The 23182-nt window shown below is 40.3% G+C and overlaps 1 protein-coding gene across 2 annotated transcripts in view; it reads left to right on the top strand.

Annotated features, from left to right (window-relative positions):
- The window catches only part of snx25 (sorting nexin 25), a 230848-nt gene that overhangs the window by 143564 nt on the left and 64102 nt on the right, over positions 1 to 23182 (top strand). For both annotated transcript variants that reach the window (XM_043705938.2, XM_043705929.2), the window contains exon 8: positions 13788 to 13972. In XM_043705938.2, coding sequence (XP_043561873.1) covers positions 13788 to 13972 — 185 coding nt within the window. The remainder of the gene's footprint in view (positions 1 to 13787; positions 13973 to 23182) is intronic.

Below are 23182 nucleotides of genomic sequence, written 5' to 3'. Positions count from 1 at the left end.
GGTGGCTGAGGAAATAGTGGAGGCGTTGGTTGTGATCTTTCAAAAGTCACTGGAGTCAGGGAAAGTCCCAAATGTTTGGAAAATTGCTGTTATAACCCCCTTGTTCAAGAAAGGATCAAGACAAAAGACAGAAAATTATAGGTCGATTCGCCTAACCTCCTGTTGATAAAATTCTGGAATCTGTCGTTAAGGATGAGATTTCTAAATTCTTGGAAGTACAGAGTCAGATGAGAACAAGTCAGCATGGATTTAGTAAGGGGAGGGTGTGCCTGACAAATCTGTTAGAATTCTTTGAAGAGGTAACAAATAGGTTAGACCAGGGAAGTCCAGTGGATGTTATCTATTTAGACTTCCAAAAAGCCTTTGATAAGGTGCATCATGGGAGGCTGCTGAGTAAGGTGAGGGCCCATGGTGTTCGAGGTGAGCTACTGGCATGGATTGAGGATTGGCTGTCTGACAGAAGGCAGAGAGTTGGGATAAAAGGTTCTTTTTTGGAATGGTAGCTGGTGACAAGTGGTGTTCTGCAGGATTCTGTGTTGGGGCTGCAGCTGTTCCCTTTTATATATTAATGATCTGGATGAAGAGACTGGGGGCGTTCTGGCGAAGTTTGCCGAGGATACGAAGTTAGGTGGACAGGCAGGTAGCACTGAGGAGATGGGGAGGCTGTGGACAGTTTTAGACAGTTTAGGAGAGTGGTGCAGGAAATGGCTGATGAAATTCAATGTGAGCAAATGTGAGGTCTTGCACTTTGGGGAAAAAAAGAATACAGGTGTGGACTAATTTCTAAACGGTGAGAAAATTCATAAAGCCAAAGTACAAAGGGATCATCTGGGAGTGCTAGTCCAGGATTCTCTAAAGGTTAGCTTGCAGGTTGAGTCTGTGATTAAGAAAGTGAATGTAATACTGTCATTTATCTCAAGAGAGTTGGAATATAAAAGCAGCGATGTGCTTCTGAGATTTTTAAAGCTCTAGTTAAGCCCCATTTCGAACACTGTGTACAATTTTGGGCCCCACACCTCAGCAAGGACATACTGGCACTGGAGCGTGTCCAGCGGAGATTCACACAGATGATCCCTGGAATGGTAGGCCTAACAAATGATAAACGGCTGAGGATCCTGGGACTGTAATCGTTTGAGTTTAGAAGGTTGAGGGGAGGTCTAATAGAAGATTACAAGATAATGCATGGCTTAGAAAAGGTGGACACTGGGAAGTCGATGGGCCAAATGGCATTACTTCCACTCCTATGTCTTATGGTCTTTTATAATGCAGTAGTGTTTTGCCCACTACTGATGTTGGGCTAACTGGCTTGTAACTTTTTTTTCTTTCCTTTTCATTTTAAATAGTGCCATTATATTTGCCAGCCTCGAATCTGTAGGAAATGCTCCAGAGTTTAGGGTTTTGGACGATGAACACCAATATTTGCAGGCGCACTTCCTGTAGTGTAAAGAGTGGAAGCATGAAGTATAGACACCAACATGATGCAGTTGGGCTGAATGAGCTAAGTCAGGGCTGTAAAATTTTATATTATTGGATGTTTAGCATAGTTTGGAATGGATTTATGTTCAATTATTTTTTTTCTCTGCTGCTGATGTTGAGTTTTTTAAATTTTAACAGGTATTTTACAGCATCTACTGCACCCTTGTGGTCTTGAAAGAATAACAGCTAAAATCTCAGAGCAAAACACAACCATTCCACAGTTTATTTGTCAGATTGCAACTAGATTAGATAAGATTAGATTCCCTACAGTGTGGAAACAGTCCAATGGCCCAACAAGTGCACACTGACCTTCCAAAGAGTAACCCACTCAGACCCATTTCTCTCTGACTAATGCATCTAACACTATGGCCAATTCACCTAACCTGTACATCTTTGAGGTAAAAACAATGACTGCAGATGCTGGAAACATCTTTGGACTGTGGGAAGAAACAGGATCACATGGAGGAAACCCACACAGACACTGGGAGAATGTGCAAACTCCACATAGTCACCCGAGGCTGGAATTGAACCTGGGTCCCTGGTACTGTGAGGCAGCAGTGCCAGCCACTGTACCGCCCCTAAATGAAAATAATTCTGATAATGTATTATTCTCTTAAACACAACCATTCCCAGTGTAGTACACTTGAATCATTAAAAAACATTTGTTAGACAAAATTGAGGAAAATGCAAGTCAGTAATCCTTGATTTTTCAGAGTTGTGATTTTATATTTGTTTGCATGCATTTAAGAATAGCTGAAGCTTCACCTTAATTACAAATTGATGATCATTACATATCTCTCTCAATTGGCTGCAAATCCTGACTTCCTTTGCCAGTGCTCAGTGATCTGTGATTTATTCCCCATATAGAATTAGATCGTTGTTTGAAATCCACTTATTCAACAACAACTGGTATTGATATAGCACCTTTTAATAAAATGTCCTTAGTCACTTCACAGGGGGGTTATCTTTATTTAAACGACTGGTGTAAGAAGACCTTTGAAAGCTTGGTGAAAGAGTTTTATTTTAAGGAGTGCCTTAATGGAGGAAAGTGAGGAAGTGTTAGGAGGACATTCCTGCACTTAGGACCTAGGCAACTGAGGATGCAGGCTTAGTGGTGAAGTATTCAATATCAAGAATGTTTGAGGATTGAATTAGTGTCTTGAAATCCTGGTGGGTTGTGGTGATTGAGGATGAAAATTTGAGAATTAAACTATTGAACACGAATGGGATTTCCTGTGTGTAGCAAGATAGGCTACAGAGATTTTCATGATCTTAGGTTTACAGAAGGTAGAATGGAGAAGGTAAAAGGCCAGCCAAGTGTGCAGTGGTATCCTCTTATTCAGAGACAACAAAGGCATGAATGTCTTTCAGCAGCAGATGAGCTGAACTGGTGGCATAGTTGGGAGACGTTATGGTGGTGAAAGTAAGCTGACTTGGGCATGGTGCAAGTATGAGATTGCAAACTCATCCACTATCGTATTTTTTAATAAAGCTGGCCCTTCTATCATAGCCAATTCCCCTTCATAATTTCATAATTTCATAATTTCCTTTGTTTAGGTTTAGGACCCTAATTTCAGATTAGACTGATTCACTTCCTCATGTTATAAGTACTGTTTCCTAAAAGACTTTGTACAACAAGATTAACACCTTCTCATGGAACCAAACCAAATAGAAAAACCTCTCTTTGGTTGGTTCCTCAATGTACTAATCTAAAAAAATTGCACAAAATCTAGGAATTCATCTGCAGTAGAATTGTTGCTAATGTGATTTGCCTATGTGCCGTTAAAATCAGCCATGAGTAGTGTTGTACCAATGTTGCATGCATCTCTAATTTCTTGGTCAATGTCATTGTTTACCTCATCAGTACTGTTGAGATGCCTGTATTCCCACTGCATATCCTGCCTCTTGTCGCTTATTAGCTGTATCCACGCTGATCCCACAGGTAGATTTTCTGTTCCAATACTCTTTGTCACTATTGCACTGATGTTATCATTCATCATAATCGTCATCCTCATTAACACTTACCCCTGGGGGGCTCCAGTGTTTCATACTCAACCCCCCCACTGTACTCCTGTATACCCATGACTGCGTCGCCAAACACTGGACTAATGCCATTTGCAAGTTCGCTGATGACACCACCATAGTTGGTTGAATCTCAGATGGCAACGAAACAGACTACAGAAGGGAGGTGGAAGACCTGGAAAAATGGCGCACTGAGAACAACCTATCTCTCAATGCCGGCAAAACCAAGGAACACATTATTGACTCTCGGTGAGATGTAACTCATGATCCCTACACATTAATAGCACAGAGGTGGAAAGTGTCAATCTCCTGGAAGTGGTCATCCACAACAAGCTTTCTTGGACTCTTCATGTGGACACACTGGTTATAAAGGCCCAATAACTTCTCTTCTTCCTCAGGGAGCTGAGGAAATACCCTTGCCAACTTTTATAGGTGCACCATCGAGAACATTCTGTCTGGATGTATCACTACCTGGTATGGCAACTGTACCATTCACGATTGGAGATGGTTACAGAGAGTGGCAAACTCGATCCCGACGATCACAAAAGCCAACCTCCCAACTGTAGAATCCATCGACCAGGCCCGCTGTCAAGGAAACGCCACCAGCATTCTCAAAGATCCATCCCATCCTGGCAATGCTTTTCTACAACCTCTAACATCGGGGAGAAGGTACACACACACACCAGCCGGTTTTGAAACCGTTTCTACCTTACTGTTAGAATACTAAATGGACTTTCAAACTCTTAGCATTTCCCTGTATCTGTGTTTTGGTTTTTGCTGCTGTTTACCTATTATTTACTTATCTGTGCTACGTAACTCTGTGATCTGCCAGAATTGCTCGCAAGGCAAAGCTTTTCACTGTGGCTCTGTACACATGACAATCCCCTCCCCCTCCCCCTCCCCCTCCCCCTCCCCCTCCCCCTCCCCCTCCCCCTCCCCCTCCCCCTCCCCCTCCCCTTCCCCCTCCCCCTCCCCCTCCCCCTCCCCCTCCCCCTCCCCCTCCCCCTCCCCCCTTGAGATTGCCTCCAACACATTAAGGCAGTGTGTTCCACACCATTTATTACCACTCAATGAGTGACAAGGTTTCTCCTCCTGTCTCCATTGTTTATTTTGCCAGTCACTTAAATTTGTGCCCTTTGTTTCTTGATTTTTCCACCCAGTGTGAATGCTGCTCCCTATTTGTCCATAGCACCATGATTTTGAATATCTCTATCAAACTTCCAGTCAATCTATTTCCCCAAAGAAAATAATCCTAATTTCTCCAAGCTCTCCATCTATTTATGTAACTGAAATTCCTCATTCCATCCATACATATGATTAATTTCTCCATTCTCTCAAATCCTTTCAAATCTTGCCAAGCTTTGGCACTTAGAACTGGACAGTGTTCCAGTTGAAGTCAAACTAGTGTTTTATTCAATTTTGTAGATCCTCTTTGTTCTTGTACTATGATCCCCATTAATAAAGCTTAGTGTGCTGTAAGCATTATTAACCACGCTGCAAACCTGTTGTTACCTTGAGTGTCTTATGTGTATATATGGAGCCAAGTCCCTTAGTGCCTCATTGATTGAATGGCTTCTATTTCTTTGAATTAGTCTGCAGCAAGTGAGTCCTTACTTCACTTACTTACAAACCGAGGTTCCCCACCTCCTCTTGTGCAAATACCGCTGTTCATGCAAACTTCTTGTTGTCATCTTCACCATTTTTTCACTGTTTCCAATCCAGTGTTGTTCTTGATATCTGCAATTGTACATCCACTTAAAATATTTCTACCATTATCTTTACCATCCTAGTTATTCTATTGAGTATAGTATTGCTATCTTAGAAGAGGTCTTAGCCATTTTAAAAAAAAAAGTCATCCACTTCCTAATTTCTGTTTATATGATGCATTCCACGGGTTTTAGAAAAGTATGAACTTGATGATTCTAGCCCAATATTTGCCTTTCATGTGCATCCTGTTGTGTGTTCCCATAACCTTTTTTAAATGTTATAGATTTGGTTGCTTGAGTCAAAGTACAAATGATTAAACTGCTTTATTTCATGACAATAAAGCATGCAGAGTAGTGGCTGTAATTGAACTGGGCAGTCTAATCAGAACAAATTATAATAAAAATACTGAAGTATAAACTGAACAAATTCCCAAATCAGAGAGTCATCCTAACTTTATTTGTAACCAATAGCTACCAAATCCACAAGTAAAAACCTCCGAGGCAGACCATGTGAAAGGATTTAGCAAGGATTTTTATTTGAGAGTGGAGCAGTGTCACTGCTTGTTCAACCAAGGAGAGTCGGGGAGCCAGTGACTCTTTTTAGGGTCAGTGCAGTCTAACATCATCTCTTTTCTGGTATTGTTTTGCTTCCCTTTTCACAATGCTTTCTAATGATGCTAATCACGTGTTTCTTAAAGCCCTCCGATAATCCTGTTAATTTCCAAAACATTGGATTTTGCAATCTCCTTCCCTCAAAGTATTACAGAATGTGGTGAAATAGATGGTGGCATCTTGAAAATTGTCCATATTGCAGAGAAGGCGCTGGATGTCTTAAAATGCATAAAGATGGATAAATCCCCAGGATCTGATCAGGTGTACCCTAGAGCTCTGTGGAAAGCTAGGGAAGTGATTACTAGGCCCCTTGCTGAGATATTTAGATCATTGAAGTGCTGGAGGACTGGAGATTGGCTAACGTGGTGCTACTATTTAAGAAAGATAGTAAGGAAAAGCCAGGGAACTATAGACCGGTGAGCCTGTCATCAGTGGTGGGCAAGTTGTTGGCGGGAATCCCAAGCGACAGGACTTGCATGTATTTGGATAGGCAAGGACTGTTTCGGGAAGTCATCAAGGCTTTGTGCATGGGGAATCATGTCTCACCAACTTGATTGAATTTTTTTTTTGAAGAAGCAACAGAGAGGATTGATGAGGGCAGAGTGGTGGATGTGACATATATGGACTTCAGTAAGGCGTTCAACAAGATTCCGCATGGTATACTGGTTAGCAAGGTCAGATCACATGGAATATAGGGAGAACTAGCCATTTGGATACAGAACTGGTTTGAAGGTAGAGACAGAGGATGGTGATGCAGGGCTGTTTTTCAGACTGGAGGCATCTGGCATAAGCATCAATGTTAGGACCATGCTTTTCATCATTTATATAAATTATTTGGATGTGAACATAGGAGGTATAGTTAGAAAGTTTGCAGATGACACTAAAATTGGAGATGTAGTGGACAGCAAAGAAGGCTACCTCAGAGTACAACGAGTTTTGATCAGATTGGCCAATGTGCTTAGGAGAGGCATGTGGAGTTTAAGCTAGATAAATGTGAGGTGCTGCATTTTGGAAAAACCAATCAGGGCAGGACTTATACACTTAACGGTGACGTCCTGGGGACTGTAGCTGAACAAAGAGACCTTGGAGTGCAGGTTCATAGTTCCTTGAAAGTGGAGTTGCAGGTCAATCTGATAGTGAAGAAGGCATTTAATATGCTTTCCTATTTTGGTGAGAGCATTGAGTATATGGAGAATTGGAAGGTCATGTTATGGCAGTGCAGGACATTGGTTAGACCACTTTTAAATATTGCGTGCAATTTGGCTCTTCCACCTATGGAAGGAAGGATGTTGTGAAACTTGGAAAGGGTTCAGAAAAGATTGACAAGGATGTTGCCAGCATTGGGGAGTTTGAATTATATGGAGGGGCTGAACATGCTGAAACTGTTATTCATGGTGCATCGAAGACTGAGGGGTGAGGTTTATAAAATCATGACTGGCATGATTGTAAACGTGTAAATAGACAGGTTTTTCTCCCCCTGGGATGGGGGAGTCCAGAACTAGAGGGCATAGGTTTAGGGTGAGAAGGGAAAGATTTAAAAGGGAACTAAGGAGCAGCTCTTTTCATATAGAGCATGATGTGTGATGGAAAATGCTGGCAATAGAAATAGTGGATGCTGGTGCAATTACAGCATTTAAAAGGTATCTGGAAGGGGTTTTGAATAGGACTGGTTGAGAGGGATATGGGCCAAGTACTGGTAAATGGGAATAGATTAATTTAAGGTATCTCTGGTCGGCATGAACAAGTTGGACCGAAGGGTCTGTTTCCATGCTGTACATCTCTACGACTCTATTGGAAAATAGTCTGCCTTTTGACATTCTGCTGTCTTTATCTCTAACTTTCCATCACCACTGTCTCAAAGGTTTTCAGTTATAAATCATATTTTTTTTTTCAAAGAATTCATTTAGAAAGTTTCTGGCTTTTTTTTATTTTTCAGACTCACCACCTACTTTATTTGGTGATACAACCATGTAGTAACATTGCCATCTGTATTTGAGATGATATATGGGTATTTGGACAAGCACATGTAGTGTCATTGTTTCTGACCCTTCCTATCTTCTCCCTCTTCACTATCTCCCTTCCTTCCTTCTCTCGTAGCTTCCCTGTCTCTTCCCCTTCCCTTTGCATCCTATTCCTGTGCCTGGCCCCACATCCCACTAAAGCCTCCCTGTCTTTCCTAACCTATTATGATCTCCTTGTGTAAACCCCTCAATTCCCAACCAAGATTTTCCCATGCCTCTATCCAACCTGCCCCTTTCCTGCTTTGCTGACTCTTGCCCCATCTCCAAACTTCCCTTGCAGCCTCCTCCTTCCTACCCCCATTCCCCAAATGCAGTGGGTAGACAGCTGCCTCAGCAAAGAAGCAGCTTTAATTTGTCTCCTACACTCAATGGCCAAGTGTCCAAGCCCCTCTACTTTGTGTCAATTCATAAAAACATAATTTTTTGATTGCATCATCTATCCTCATACACTATTGCATGGATTTAAACCCAATGAATCATTTTCGAGATGCTGCTATGCTTATTTTTGCTGTGATCCTTTGGATGATGCACAAGCAATGCCGTCAGCTGCTATAGCTAACAACATGAGTGACTACAATCATGAGTCATCATATATAAAATTGTTCCTCTGCTTTCAATCTGGCATATTGATCTCTCACTTGGTACATCTCATAGGGTATCTGACATCTCACCTACTGATGCAAGCACTTTGCATAATATGTTCCAGGATTCAAAATGTGATGGTTTTGTTATTTTTCAAATGGCTCAGGCTACTGATCTAAGCTCACCCTTTCAAGTGAATGGTACTTAACAAATACACAAAGTTTACTCCATTCTCCAGAAAAAAATGTTGCTAACACAGAATCAGACAGAATCCCAGAACAGTTACTCATATTTTAGAAGCAAAATAATAGAATATTTAACTTAATTACATGGCACTTTTTTTATGTGGAATGTTTACCACCAAAGACATTTATTCACTTTGGTGATAAGATGGCACGTAAAGTTCCTCTTGTCTTATTCAGTCTGAGCAAATGGACATGCCACAGAGTCATACAGCACAGAAGAGATCCTTTGGCCCTTTAAGTCTGCACTGACCTATATACTCTAATGCCACTCTCTAGCACTTGCCCTATAGCCCTGAATCTTATGACATATGAAGTGCTTATCCATGTATCTTTTGTCTCCCTGACAGTGCATTTGCCTGAATATCATGTACCCCAGATTGAGAGTTGCCAATCTTGCACAAGCTCGCCCCACTCCCAACCACATCTGTGAAGGCAATATCACAATGCCACATGCCAATCCACTTCTTAAATTGTCTGTCTTCTCTGTAATACACCTAGTATCAGAGGCCGACCAGTGTCACCTACTCCCTTGAATTGCAACGTGGCTCAACGCCCTCTTTCTTGGTTCCATGATCATATTATACTGTGTCCCTATTGTATCAGCTCTGTGTACCTCCTCCTCCCCATGCCGAGCTAGTTCAATTTCCTCCAACAGCACTATCAAATTGTGCCGCAAGGATGTTAGTCCAATTCTGGTTCAAATGCAGACTGCTGCCTTATACAGGTCTCACCTTCCCAGAAACCGTTCCAGTGATCCAGAAATCAAAAAACCCTCTTGCTTGCACCAACTCCTGACCCACATGTTTGTCTACCCTATTCAATTTCTGTACTCGCTAGCCTGTGGTACTGGCTACAACCGTGAACGAACTGCTTTTTAATTTACTGCTTAGCTCCCAGAATTCTTGATGCAAGACCTCACGCCACATTCAACCTGCATAGTTGGCACTAATGTATTCCATAATCTGAATTAACCCCTTCCCCCTTCAGGATGCCTTAGTCACAGATGTGACTACAACTATAGAAATGCTATAGATCAAATCGGGTATCGCTAGTTCCCTTGGATTCTTGCTCCTTTGTCCTTGTGCAACTGGACCAACCTTCATTCTGAAACCTTAACACACAAGACTGGTTATTGAGTGGGATTCTCACTGCGACTTTTGAACTTGCCTCCCTTTCCTCTGCCAGGTGTTTACCCATTACCTCTCTTCCTATAGTTCCTTGGTCCATATGGTGATCACTTCAGAAAACATGTAATGTATGTGCCTTCAGCCTTGCGGATACACCTCTGTGCCTCTAGCCAATGCTCATCTTCCAAGAGTGGGCACTCAAGCTGTTCAAACTGGCAGCACTTCCTGTAGATGTGGTCATCCAGACTACCAGAAGTATCTAGGAATTCCCACATGCAGCAGATGGTACAACGCACTGCTTGGGCTCCCTTACTATATACAATTAAATTTAAAGATGTTTAAGATGACTGGAAAGAAAGAGCTAAAATATTATCCTGTAGACCCTATTTGCAAAAAGCTAAAAAATATGATGAAAACAGAATAAAAAGAGTGTGGATGCAGTATAAGTTACAATAGGATATTATAAATGTCAGAACAGGTAAAAAAGAGAAATATTCACTAATCAATGACATGGTATGTTCACTCCATGTTACAGAACTGCTGTGGCTTATTTCCCAGCTCTGTAGAGGAGAAAGATCCAATTTCTACAGAGCAAGGTGGGTGGAAATGTACCAGCAAATGCCAACAAACAAACACCTTCTTCCCTATTCACCAAACTCCAGAGAGTTGCACTCCATCTCAGACGCACTCAGTTGCAGAGCTGCATTAAACCCTCCCAATTTATACTTGGTTTGTTTCTACAAGGCTGGTTTAGGCTAGTCAGCTGACACGGTAGAGTTTGTGGCTTATGCCAGAGCATAAGCTTCAATGAGTAGCACTTTCCATCCTTCTTACAAACTACTTTAGAATTAAATTCTACATTTATATGCAAGGTTCCTACTAACTAAACTCTGGAAACTTGCACTCCATCTCAGCTGCACTCATTTTTAAAGTCTTTTTTCTGATGTACTTTTCTGGCTTTCCCTTAAGTGAAACGATTGAGTTCACTGATTACTCTTGCGTGGTTATGACCTCCACATTGTCAGCACTAAACAAAAGTTTCTCCTGAAGTCTTTAGTGTGTTTATTAGTCTGTATTTGTATTTGTATTTATGGACCATCACGTTGGATTTGCTGCAAGTGAGAAAATGCTCTTGGGATTACCGTATGAAATGCTGTCTTAACATTTATGGATTTAGGTAATCTGTCTTTTCTCTCATGTATGGGAGAGAATCCCAATTTGTCAGTCTTTGATAACCAGTGCCTTCACAGTTCCAGTATCATCCTTGTGGATCGTTTTTATAATTCCTACACTGTTTCAAAAATCTCTAATAATTTTGAGATTGTGTACTTTTCAAGAAATACGCTCATTAGATCACTAAAATTCATTTAAATTTTTTTTTGTTTACTCTATTAATTTGGGAAGCTTGTTTTGGACTCCTGATACTTGAATAATCATAGAGCTGGTTCTTAGTGTGACCTGTTCTTCAAGTGTTTACTGTTAAATTTACTTAGATTGCTGGTTTGTAATATGTTCAACTATAACAATACCTTACTGTGAACAGAGATACAGTATAGGTTCACTTGAATCAATTTTTGTAGAAAAAAAATGCAAAACATTGTAGTTGTAATAGTATTTATTTTGATTATTAGATTTGTTAATTGTTCAGATTTGTTCAATTTGCATCTTGCACATTTACAGTACAGTTCTTTTGTGACTCTGAGGAAGGGTCACTGGTTTTGCAACGTTAGTTCTGTATCTCTCTACAGATGCAGACCTGTTGCCAGATTTGTTGTGATTCTCTAGGACTTTGTTTCTTTTTCAGACTTGTGGCACCCACAAGTTATTATTTATGTCCTGGTGTGATGGTTTTATTCAGTGTTCTGGATCTGCAATATTGTGCTGGCAACTTGAGGTATAATCATCTTGTAAACAGAGCTTAAGCTTTAATCCAAATGCCAATATTCAATTTGTCATGCTTCCTTTAAATGAAAGGACAGATATATGGGGCAATGAAGTTGTTGACATCAATGTATAATTGGATAACATTCTGTAGGTGTTTGTCTTTCTCTTGGTTTCTGTGTATACCTGCCTCCCTCTTCTTCCAGCCATGGTATCTATCTGGTCAGAACTGGTGTAAGATATATAATATGTCCTTGATGGGCTGCATAATAGAATTTTAAAAGTACAAGCCGCAAAGATAGCGAACGTACTTGTAGGAATCGTCTCCCAAGAATCCCGAGGTTCAGGCAAATCCCATAAGATTGGAAAAGTGCTAATGTGATGTACCCTTATGTAAAAAGAAAGCAAGGCAACAATCTGGTAACCAAAAGTCAGTTAGTTCAATACGTGTTAATTGAAAAATGCTAGAATCTGTTGGAAAGTGTAACATTTAGAAATGTCTCGTAAAATCATGCAGTCAGCATGGCTTCATGAAGGGGGAATCATGTCTGTCAAACCTTTTGAGGAGGACAAACAGGATGGATAAAGGAGAGCCAATAGGTGTAATATATTTGGATTTCCAATGGGTGTTCGATCAGGTACCACACATAAAGCTGTTTATATGCGATAGCAGGTCACGATGATAGTATATAAGCATGGGTAGAGGATAATAGAAAACAGAGTTGGGTTAAAGGGGTCATTTTCATGCTGGCAACCTGTACCTAGTGGAGTGTCACATTAATTTGTGCTGGCGCGCAATTATTTCCTATATGCATTCATATTGATGACAGAAGGGAATGTACTATCAGAACGATTATGGATCACACTAAAATAGGTGGGAAAACAGTAGTGAAGATGACACAAGGAGTTTAGAGTATATAGATTCAGTGAGTGGTCAGAAATGGAATATAATGTGGGAAGATTTGAGGTTTTGCACTCTAGCAAGAAGAACAGAAGATCTGAATATTAAATAAGGAAAGCTGCAGCAGTGATTTAGTGGTCATTATGCAGGAATCTCAAAAATTTAACATCCAAGTTCAGTTGATAATTGGGAGGGCAAATGGACTGTTGGCCTTTGATTCAAAAGGAATGAAGTATAAAAGTAGGTGTGGTCTTGTTAAAACTAGAAGGCATTGTCAGATCACAACTGGAGTTTTAAAAAGGTTTTGGTCCACTTACCAAATGAAAGATGAACTAGCACTGAAGCCAGTTCACAGCAAGTGAACTTGGTTGATTCCAGATACAAAGGGATTATCTAATTAGAACAGTTTGAATAGATTGGGCCTGTACCCATAAATGTTTAGACTAACGAGGAAGCAACTTCATTGAAACATGTAAGATTCTTAAGGAACTTGACAGTAGATAGGGACAGGTTCTCTTTTGTGGATGAGTCTTGGTCCAAAGGAGATGAAGAGGAATTTTCTCTGAGGATGTGAATCTGTGGAATTCATTACTGCAGAAGGCATTTTATGCTGGAGTAGACAGAATTTTAATCAATAAGGTAATCAAAGGTTATAGGGAAAAGATAAGAAAATTTAAGTTGAGTATTATCAGATCAGCTATAATCACATTGAATGGCAGATGGGTTGAATGGCCGCCTTCTGTTTCTGCATCTTGTGTTGTAAAGATTGTAGAGATCATCCATCAGTGAGTTTTCTGCTGTCCATTTGTGTGTTTTTGTAAAGGATGATGGATACAGGTTTATGATTCACTTAGCCAAGGGCAGTCATCCTCAATTTGCCTGTGGGATTCAGTTCTTTGACTTTTTAGAATTTAAGTTTTAGTAATAAAATTACAAACATCTCGAACTTGGATAGCACATGTGCGAATGGGTAGTGTTGTGAAGCAAGCCCAATTCTACAGTCCACGGATATGTTTGAGGATTATAAGGAAATCACATGAGATTTTCCTTTTGTCAGACTCATTGCAGATTTTTGCTTCAGTGATGAGCTCCTGAAGCAGGCAAGGTATTTAGAGTATTTTGAAGGTTTTTATGATTTCCATGATCATTCATTTCCCTTTGTTTTGGAAAGACCGACCCAGTCACCACCTTTCTCCTTTGAATGTCCCATGCAGATAGCAAAGGAAAGGAATCAGCTGCCATGAAAGCGGATCTCCTCCGAGCTCGCAACATGAAGAGGTACATCAACCAGCTCACAGTTGCTAAGAAACAGTGTGAGAAGCGAATAAAACTTCTTGGGGGTCCACTGTATGGTCAGCAGGAAGATGCTGATGAGACAGATACTCCTACAAATCAAAAGGTAAAAAGGCAAATAAGTTTTTGATTTTTGGGGAGTTTGTGATCACATTTTCCTAATATAGACAGTTGACAATTTGTACTAATTTTCTGATGGTTTATTAAGTGTGTTTAGTGGCAATTTAAATATGATATATTAATTAGTCAAAGAAAAAGTGTGCAACCGTTACAACTAGAGATTGTTCATTGATAACAGAGCACTACCAGCCTATGGATATGGAGTATGTTAGTCTCATTAAAGTTTTGAAGGTGGCATCTTGCTATCAAGCTGAGATGATAGGGAACTCTTCCTGGGTCATTGTCTTCCTCTTGTCCATTTTGCACCTGAAGAAGACAGCTGTGTGAGAACTACAAAGGCTGTAAGGAGAAGCCTAGCAACTAAAAATCTGAGAGTCTGATATCTCTGACTCTGACACGTTTTTAGAGGGGATTCTGATTACATTCATTTGGAGAGATAAGGAATGATTAAGTATGTTCAGCATGGTGGCTCAGTAGTCAACACTGCTGCCTCACAGTGCCAGTGACTCTGGTTCAATTCCAGCCTCTGGCAACTGTCTGTGTGGAGTTTGCACATTCTGCCTGTGTCTGTGTGGGTTTCCTCTGGGTGCTCCGGTTTCCTCCCACTGTCCAAAGATGTGCAGATCAGGTGAATTGGCCATGCTGAATTGCCCATAGTGTTAGGTCCATTAGTCAGGGGTAAATGTAGGGGAATGGGTCTGGGTGGGTTACTCTTCAGAGGGTCGGTGTGGACTTGTTGGGCCATACAGCCTGTTTCCACACCGTAGGGAATCTAATCTTTGTGTAAGGAAAATCATGTCTGTACCCAACTTGGTTGAGTTTTTTAAGGAAGTACCAAACATTTGGCTTACCTGAGCAGTAGATGTTGTTTACATGGACTTTAGTAAAGCCTTTGATGAGGTTCCACATGGTACACTGATTAGTAAAGTTAGATCACATGGGATTCAGGGAGAGCTTGCCAACTGGATGCAAAATTGGTTTTATGTACGAGACAGAATGTGGTGGTGGAGGGTTGTTGTTTTGGTAGGCCTTTGACCAGCAGTACAGGGATTGGTACTGGGTCCACTTCTGTTTGTTATTTATAAAAATGATTTGGAAATAAAATTTAGGAGAAAGTGAGGACTGTAGATGCTAGAGATCAGAGTCAAGACGTGTGGCGCTGGACAAGCACAACTGGTCAGGCAGCAAATTAGGAACAGGAGTTGACGTTTTGAGCATAAGCTCTTCATTAGGAGACTGGTAAGTTTGCAGATGATACCAATATTGGTGGTATAATAGACAGTGAAGAAGGTGATTAAGATTACAAGGATAGGACTTATGCAGTTAATGGTAGGGCCTTGGGTAATGTTGTAGAACAGAGACCCAGGAGTTCAGGTACATAATTCTCTTGAAATCTGTGTCACATATAGACAGGGTGATTAAGAAGGCGTTTAGCATGCTTGCCTTCGTTGCTCAGACGTTTCAGTATAGGAGTTGGGACGTCATGCTGAGGTTGTATAGGACATTGATGAGGCCTCTTCTGGAATACTGTGTTCAGTTTTGGTCACCCAGAATAAGGAACGATATTATTAAATGGGAGAGGGTTCAGAAATGATTTGCGAAGATGTTGCTGGGAATGGAAGGTTTGAGTTACAGGGAGAGGCTGGATAGGCTGGGATAATTTTTACTGGAGCGTAGGAGGTTATAGGGTCACCCAAGAAGTTTATAAAATAATGAGGGATATAGATAAATGAATAGCAAGGGTCTTTTTCTCAGGTTGGGGTATTCAAAACTATGAGGCATATTTTTAACTTGAGAAAGATTTACAAAGGATACAAGGGACAACTTTTTTTACACATACGAATAACTTTCTGTGCAATGAACTGTCAGGGAAGTGATGGAAACAGGTCCAATTGCATAATTGAAATGACATTTGGATAAGTACATGAATAGAGAGATATGGGCTAAATACAGGCAAGTGGGACTAGTTTTGTTTAGGATTATGGTTGGTGTAATGAGTTGAACTGAAGAGTTTGTTCCCATTCTCCTGGGGTGATCTTAAAATCATTGCTGATTTGATTGGAACATATTGCTATAAAGCATAATTTCCCAAGGGTTTTTATTTATTCATTCATGGGTTGTGCATGTTACTAACTAGATCAGTGTTAACTGCCCACCCGTAATTGCCCAGAGGACAGCTAAGAGTCAGCCACGTTACTTTGGTCTGGAGTCACATGTAGGTTAGAGCAGGTAAGGACGGCAGATGCCTTTCCTGAAAGGAGATTCGTGAACTGGATGGCTTTTCCTGACAATCAACAATGGCTTAATGGTTATTATTAGACATGTTTGTTTCCAGATTATCATTAAATTCAAATTCCACCATCTGCCATGGTGGGATTCAAATCCAGGTTCCCAGAAATTTACCTGGGTCTCTGGATTAATAGTTTAGCAATAATGCCAGTAGGCCATCATCTTATTCTATAGGTTGCATATAACTCACTAACAGAGTAAACAATGAGGGTGATTATAAGAGCGAGAAACAGACAGACTGAAAAATGGTCAATGAAATTTAGAGCACAGAAGCAAGAAGTGTATACAGGTGGTAAGACAAGTTGAAAAGGCTTTTAAAAAGATTGTTAATACCTTGGCTATGTACATAAAGAAATAGAATATCAAAGCAAGAAACTAGATGCTAGTAGTCGGCATGCTTCCATCTTGGAAGTCACTTCTGATTTGAATATTGTCTGTTGTATAAAGGCCAGTTAACTAAGCTGGTGTAGATATGAATAGTATTGACTCAAAGTTGACTGAAATTATTTTCCTTCCTCCAAGTTTTCTCTTCCACCTGTTTGATTTGTCATCTGCATTTTCCACACTCTTCTCACTGCTTGATGCCTGGCACTCTGTTCAGCAGTGCGAGCTTCCTGTGCATTGATTTGATCGTGATCTTGCTTGCAGATGTTACAGCACAAATGTGAACTTGTGCCAATAGGCTATCAATAAAGAATATCTGTTGATGTGACCATCATCGATTCAGTTCGCGTGACTGAGCCAACAGAGTTGCTGTTGCCTTATTAAGTGTTGACAATCTGTATGATGGTGTTACCTCTGCATCTTCTGGCAGCAATCTATCCTGTCAGGAGATGTCTGATATTCGGCTGAGGCAATGGAAGCTGTTCAGCACATTTTCTTGCTTTCCAAAAATTGTCCATCCTTCACTGTGTAAAGGAGGGTGCAGAGATCACAAGTGGGTCTTTTGGTTGGTTTGCTATTCTCAATCACTTTCTCAATTTTGACATGGCAGTGGTAGTCTTTCCAATGTGCTGCTCGTTTTGTCATCAAGGGACTGTTTGCTGGTCCAAGATATTTGATCGAAGGACTATGAAGCTGTTGATGATTTTCAGAATGACATTGTCCTTGTGAATGCAAGGTAGAATTACTACATCTATGCCTGTAGTATAATTTTCCTGGCCCTGATCATCAATCAGAACTCTTTTTGGAGTCAGGAGAACAGATCTATAAGATACTGCAAGTGAATGTTAATCTGGGATGACGTCATTAACAAACAGCGACTCTCAAACTTGGACTTGGTGCACAGTTGTGCAAAATTGAACAGCTTGCTGTCATCTCTAGTTTTCAGGAATAGAGTACCAAGGCAACAATATATGCTAACACTTTGTAAACCATTGGTCAGATGTCAGAAAGGGTATTATGTTTAATTCTTTCCCTAGGAAGGCCTCAGATCAGCAGAAGAAGATATTTACTATTTATTAGAAATATGCCGGAAATAAGAGATTTCAGTTAAGTGGAGAGAGTGGTGAAGCTGATGTGCTTTCCTTGGAGTTGTTAGAATTGAGGGAATATTTGATAGAGATGTGGGTTTTGGGATGATGAAATAAACTGTTTCCAATGACCGGTCAGTAACTGGAGGATACAGATACGCGGGGTTAGGGATTGGTCTCTTAAAAGAGCAAGCATAGGCATGATGGGCTGAAAGGTCTCCTATGCTATATCTTTTTTTAATTGAATCAGTTGGCTACAAAGTGTGGTCTACGTTTGCCAACATTTCGTAGTTTTCAACAAGTGATTGCCTCCTCCTGTTCTTACTGCTGCACTCGTAGAGTCATAGAGATGTACAGCATGGAAACAGACCCTTCAGTCCAACCTGTCCATGCCAACCAGATATCCCAACCCAATCTAGTCCCACCTGCCAGCACCTGGCCCATATCCGTCCAAACCCTTCCTATTCATATACCCATCCAGATGCCTTTTAAATGTTGCAATTGTACTAACCTCCACCACTTCGTTTGGCAGCTCATTCCATGCACATACCTCTGTGTGAAAAGTTGCCCTTTAGGTCTCTTTTATATCTTTCCCCTCTCACCCTAAACCTATGCCCTCTAGTTCTGGACTCCCCCACCCCAGGGAAAAGACTGTCTGTTTATCCTATCCATGCCCCTCGTAAATTTTATAAATCTCAATAAGATCACCCCTCAGCCTCCGTTGCTCCAGAGAAAACAGTCCTAGCCTATTCAATCTCTCCCTATGGCTCAAGTTCTTCAACCCTGGCAACATCCTTGTAAATCTTTTCTGAACCCTTTCAAGTTTCGCAACATCTTTCCGATAGGAAGGAGACCAGAATTGCACGCAATATTCCAACAGTGGCCTAACCAATTGGAAAGCAAACACTCCCTTTGTTAGCTATTTGAGTGATTCTTCACTGCTGATGAAGCCACTTACATTTCTGTCTCTAACATTTTTATAACTAATGAACAAAAGTATTCCAGAAAAGTAAGAAAAGACTTTTTTTCCACACCTCCATTATTTTCCCATGTCACTTGCTGCAGTATCCCAGAAATTAATTTGTAAACCTTGAGATAATGCTGGAGGGTTGGCAACGTTAGTACAGACAGATATAACCACTTGCAATGACTTACTAATGCTAATCCTGATGTGATCAGGGGCTCTTTCTGCTGTCAAGCAAGTGTGTTAGAAACGTGAAAATTTTACCATCACTGTAAACCAGCAAAATAGAACTTGTCTAAATGCAAGTCTCCAATTTCTACTGATCTTCGATTTGCCATCTCTGAGCAGATATTGGTCTCGAGGTAGCAACCACAGTTTATTAGATTTCCTACAGTATGGAAACAGGCACTTTGGCCCAACCAGTCCACACTGACCCTCCGAAAGATACCCCAACCAGACCAATTCCCCTACCCTATATTTGCCCCTGACTAATGCACCTAATACTGGGCAATTTAGCACGGCCAATTAACCTAACCTGCACATCTTTGGACTGTGGGAGGAAACAGGAGCACTCTGAGGAAACCCACGCAGACACTGAGAGAGTGTGCAAATTCCACACAGACAGTTGCCCGAGGTGGGAACCGAGTTGAAAAATGTGATGCTGGAAAAACATAGACCAGGCAGCATCCGAGGAGCAGGAGAATCGATGTTTCGGGCATAAGCCCATCTTCAGGAACCGAGCCTGGGTCCCTGGCGATGTGAGGCAGCAGTGCTAACCACTGAGTCAACGTGCCATTTAATTGTAGCCTCATATCGGGTATCTTTTAATTCCTTTAGTATGAAAACAGAAAACATTGCAAGTAGGCAGCATCTGCAAAACAAGATACAGAGCAAATGTTTCAGTTTGATTTTTCAGTAGACCTTGTGTATTATTTTATAATTGAGTTTGTGTCATTCTCTCAATTCTACTGTTTTGCAAAGCTGATGGTCTTTTCACTTAGTTCTCAACATGCCTGCGGAATTCATCTTCTCAGTAACTTCTGCATTGTTTCCTATTTGACACTGTCATTTTTCTGTTCCACTTAACATTGTTTTAGTTTAGTCATAGCATTTTCAATCCTTTTTGCGCACTTAAGTGGTTCACAGTGGCAGTGAAGTCTGGAAAGCTGCTTTTAACAGATTCAAATTGTGTATATAATTAGGAAACACTTAACTAATTATCACACTGTTTATAGCATCGTGTTTGGAAATAGCTGATTGTTTGTGACATGCGAGGGAGTTTTATAGAATTTTAAATAGCTCCATACTAAAGGAAGAGATATAAAGATTTAATTTTCAGTGTTTGACCCTGAAGCTTCACATTAACCATGCTGCTTTGCTTCAAAATGAAAAATTTCTAGGTTTCAAATTTATATGCAAATGAAGAAAACCACCCATACTACATACAGTGTATTAGGGGCAGTGTTAAAATAACTATTCCCTCTTTAATCCATCTAGTGAATGGTTATTGATTAAATATTAACTTTTTAAAAATTTATTCATTGATAAAGGCATCACTGGCTGTGCCATCATTTATTGCCTGTCCTTAGTTGCCCTTGAGAAGACGGCAATGAGCTTCATCCTTGAACCACTGCATTCCATGTATTATAGTTGTCTCACAATGCCCTTGGGGAGGGAATTCCAGGATTTTGACCCAGCAACAGTGAAGGAATGACCATATACTTGCAAGTAAGAATAGTAAGTGGTTTGGAGAGAGACTTGCAGGTGATGGTATACCTATATATTTGCTGCTCTTGTCCTTCTGGATGGAAGTCATTGTGGGTTTGGAAGGCGTTGACATTTGGTAAATTTCTTAATGGTACACACTGCTGCTACTGTGCGTTGGTGGTGGACAGAGTATATGCTTGTAGATATAGTGCCAGTCATGCAGACTGCTTTACCTTGTATAGTGTCAAGCCATTTTTTAAGCCCAAACTATGGTCCAGGTGTTGCTGCATTTGTACATGCACTGCTTCACTATCTGTGTGAAAATTAAGATGGTTTTGAATAATGCATAATTGTCTGTGAACATCCTCATTTCTGATCTTATGACGGAGAGAAGGTCATTGATGAAGCAGCTGAAGATGGTTGGGCCTAGGACACTACCCTGAGAAATTCCTGCAGAGATGTCTTGGAGCTAAGATGACAAACCTCCAATAACCACTACCATCTTCCAATCATGGAGAGTTTTCCCCTTGATTCCCATAGATCCAGTTTTACTTGGGCTTCTTGATGCTACACTCAGTTGACTGTGGTGGTTACTGCAGTAAGGAATGTGTCACTGCTATGGCCTGCAACGCATGAGACAGAATAACTGTCACTTCATTTTGAAAATCCAAGAGGTCAGGTTGCTTTGCGAATGTACAAACACTGACCTTGCAGCATGAGGCTAACCAAATCACCGGAATGACCTCTAGAATTTTTGAGATGTGTACCATGGACATGGACAAAAAGTATGATTTATTGGTGACCCTGAATAATCTGTATGCCTGCCTGCTTCCTTCATTGAAACTGCAAAGACCACTGAGATACTACATGTTTTTGCATTGCAGTATTTTGGTGCCTTTTGGATAAATAAAAATTCTGCAAGCTTTTAAAATATTTGTTCTTTATTCCATGTTTTGAACCCAAAGTGTGGAGTTAATGTTTAGTTTATTGTTTTCTATTTAAAAATGGGCCAAATGTGAATTTTAGTAGAAGACTGAGAAAATCCCAGTTTGAAAGCTTTGAACCAGTAATTTGAAACACTATCTCTAGGGTAGTGCACTAGAAATCAAGCTCCACTGTTGCTGGAGTTGTCACAAATGTGAAGAGATTTAATCAAACTATCAAAGTCTCCAATTTACCCAAGTCACAAACATGGGTTAAAAGAAATCAGGTTTTTGTACTTAACAAGTAACAGTTAATTGTTGTAAACATGTTTTTAACTGCACAGAAGAAAAATGCTAATTGTTAACTTACAGCTGTCTATAAAATTCCCAATCACACAAAACCAGACATACAAGGCACACGCATAGGTGAGGAGGTAAGCACAAAAGCCAATGAAGCACATGTCTGGCACCAGATTGAATTCCAGGATTTGGCCATATTTTCCTTCAGTTCCTTTCCAATTCTGTTCGAGTCTTTCAGGGAGAAATGATTTTGTGGACACACTGATTCTCAGTCTTTTGTTTACCAGTTGAAGACTTGCCCTTTCAGGGTTCCTTTTCTTCTTTAAAGAAGGGAATTTGCAGAGTGTGAAAGTGTACCTAGCTACTCTGGATTTATTTTTACTTTTCTACCCAAAGAAGGGAGATTGAGAGAGAGATTTTCTCCTTCACATACTAGATATTTCAGCATGAATGTCCAAACACAGCTGTAGTCACTCTCCCTGGAACAATCCAGGGGTTATTGCTGTGCTTCGTATTCCTGAGCACATGAATGATCTTGGTTGAAAAAACCAAGCAAAGTCTGGTATTGGGCAAAATCATCTTGAAAAAAGTGGAAACCTGGTTCATAATTGGGCCAGTGAAGCCCAGCAACTACAGGACTGTGTTTATACTGTAATTCCTACCATTGACTAAAAAGGTGCTTGGAATAGCTGCAGCTCAGACAACTACCACCAATACACAGTATATCATGCTTTCCTGATTAGGAGCAGGTTGGGATTTCTGCCTAACTCCTGGGTATTTACCTTGGTTTTGATAATTTAATTTAAGAACTGAAACTGAATGACACTTCATGCCTCACACCACTGTCTAAAAATGCATCCAGGGATTTTGAAAGACAAATGGCTGGCTCACATGCAATACTTAAGCTTACCCCAATCCATGATAAATCAGTCTATAAAACTAAAGAAATAAGTGTATGTACTTAAAATGTTTGAACTGCTATTTTCCTTCCAACCTGTTAATGATTTTTGAATACTGTTCTGATAACAGTTCATGTTGCCCAGGTAATGGAACCCTTAATCCAAGATTAGTTGTTTAGAATCCTACATTAATTAATGAACATTTCTTAAGTATTTTATTCAAAGTACGTTTTTAATTGAATTTTACCTAAAAATGTTTGGCAGGGGGAGTAGTTGATAAATGACAGGTCCACCCTAGATACAATAAATGAAAATTGTTTAAGGACTGCACAGATGTAAAAAATAATTGATAATATAGTTAAAGTTATCAGTCTAAGTCAAGTCAACTTGACATCTATCAATTCAGTCTTGAGTAATAGAATAGTAGACTATTTATGGCACAGAGGAAGGTCATTTTTGCTCATCACGTCTGCACCAGCTGAAAAACAAGCCACCCATCTTAATTCCTCTTTCCAGCAATTGGTCCATATCCTTGCAGATTATGATACTTGAATGCCTATTTGGAATGAACAAAAATAAAATGAAAGCAAAATACCTGTGCTGGCAATCTGAAATAAAAAAAAGTGCTGAAGAAATTGAGTC

The sequence above is a fragment of the Chiloscyllium plagiosum genome, unplaced genomic scaffold, assembly GCF_037043375.1.
Source record: "Chiloscyllium plagiosum isolate Xiang-an unplaced genomic scaffold, Cpla_swu_hap1 HiC_scaffold_2, whole genome shotgun sequence".
Classification (NCBI taxonomy): domain Eukaryota; kingdom Metazoa; phylum Chordata; class Chondrichthyes; order Orectolobiformes; family Hemiscylliidae; genus Chiloscyllium; species Chiloscyllium plagiosum.
This window is presented reverse-complemented; position numbering and strand designations above follow the sequence as displayed.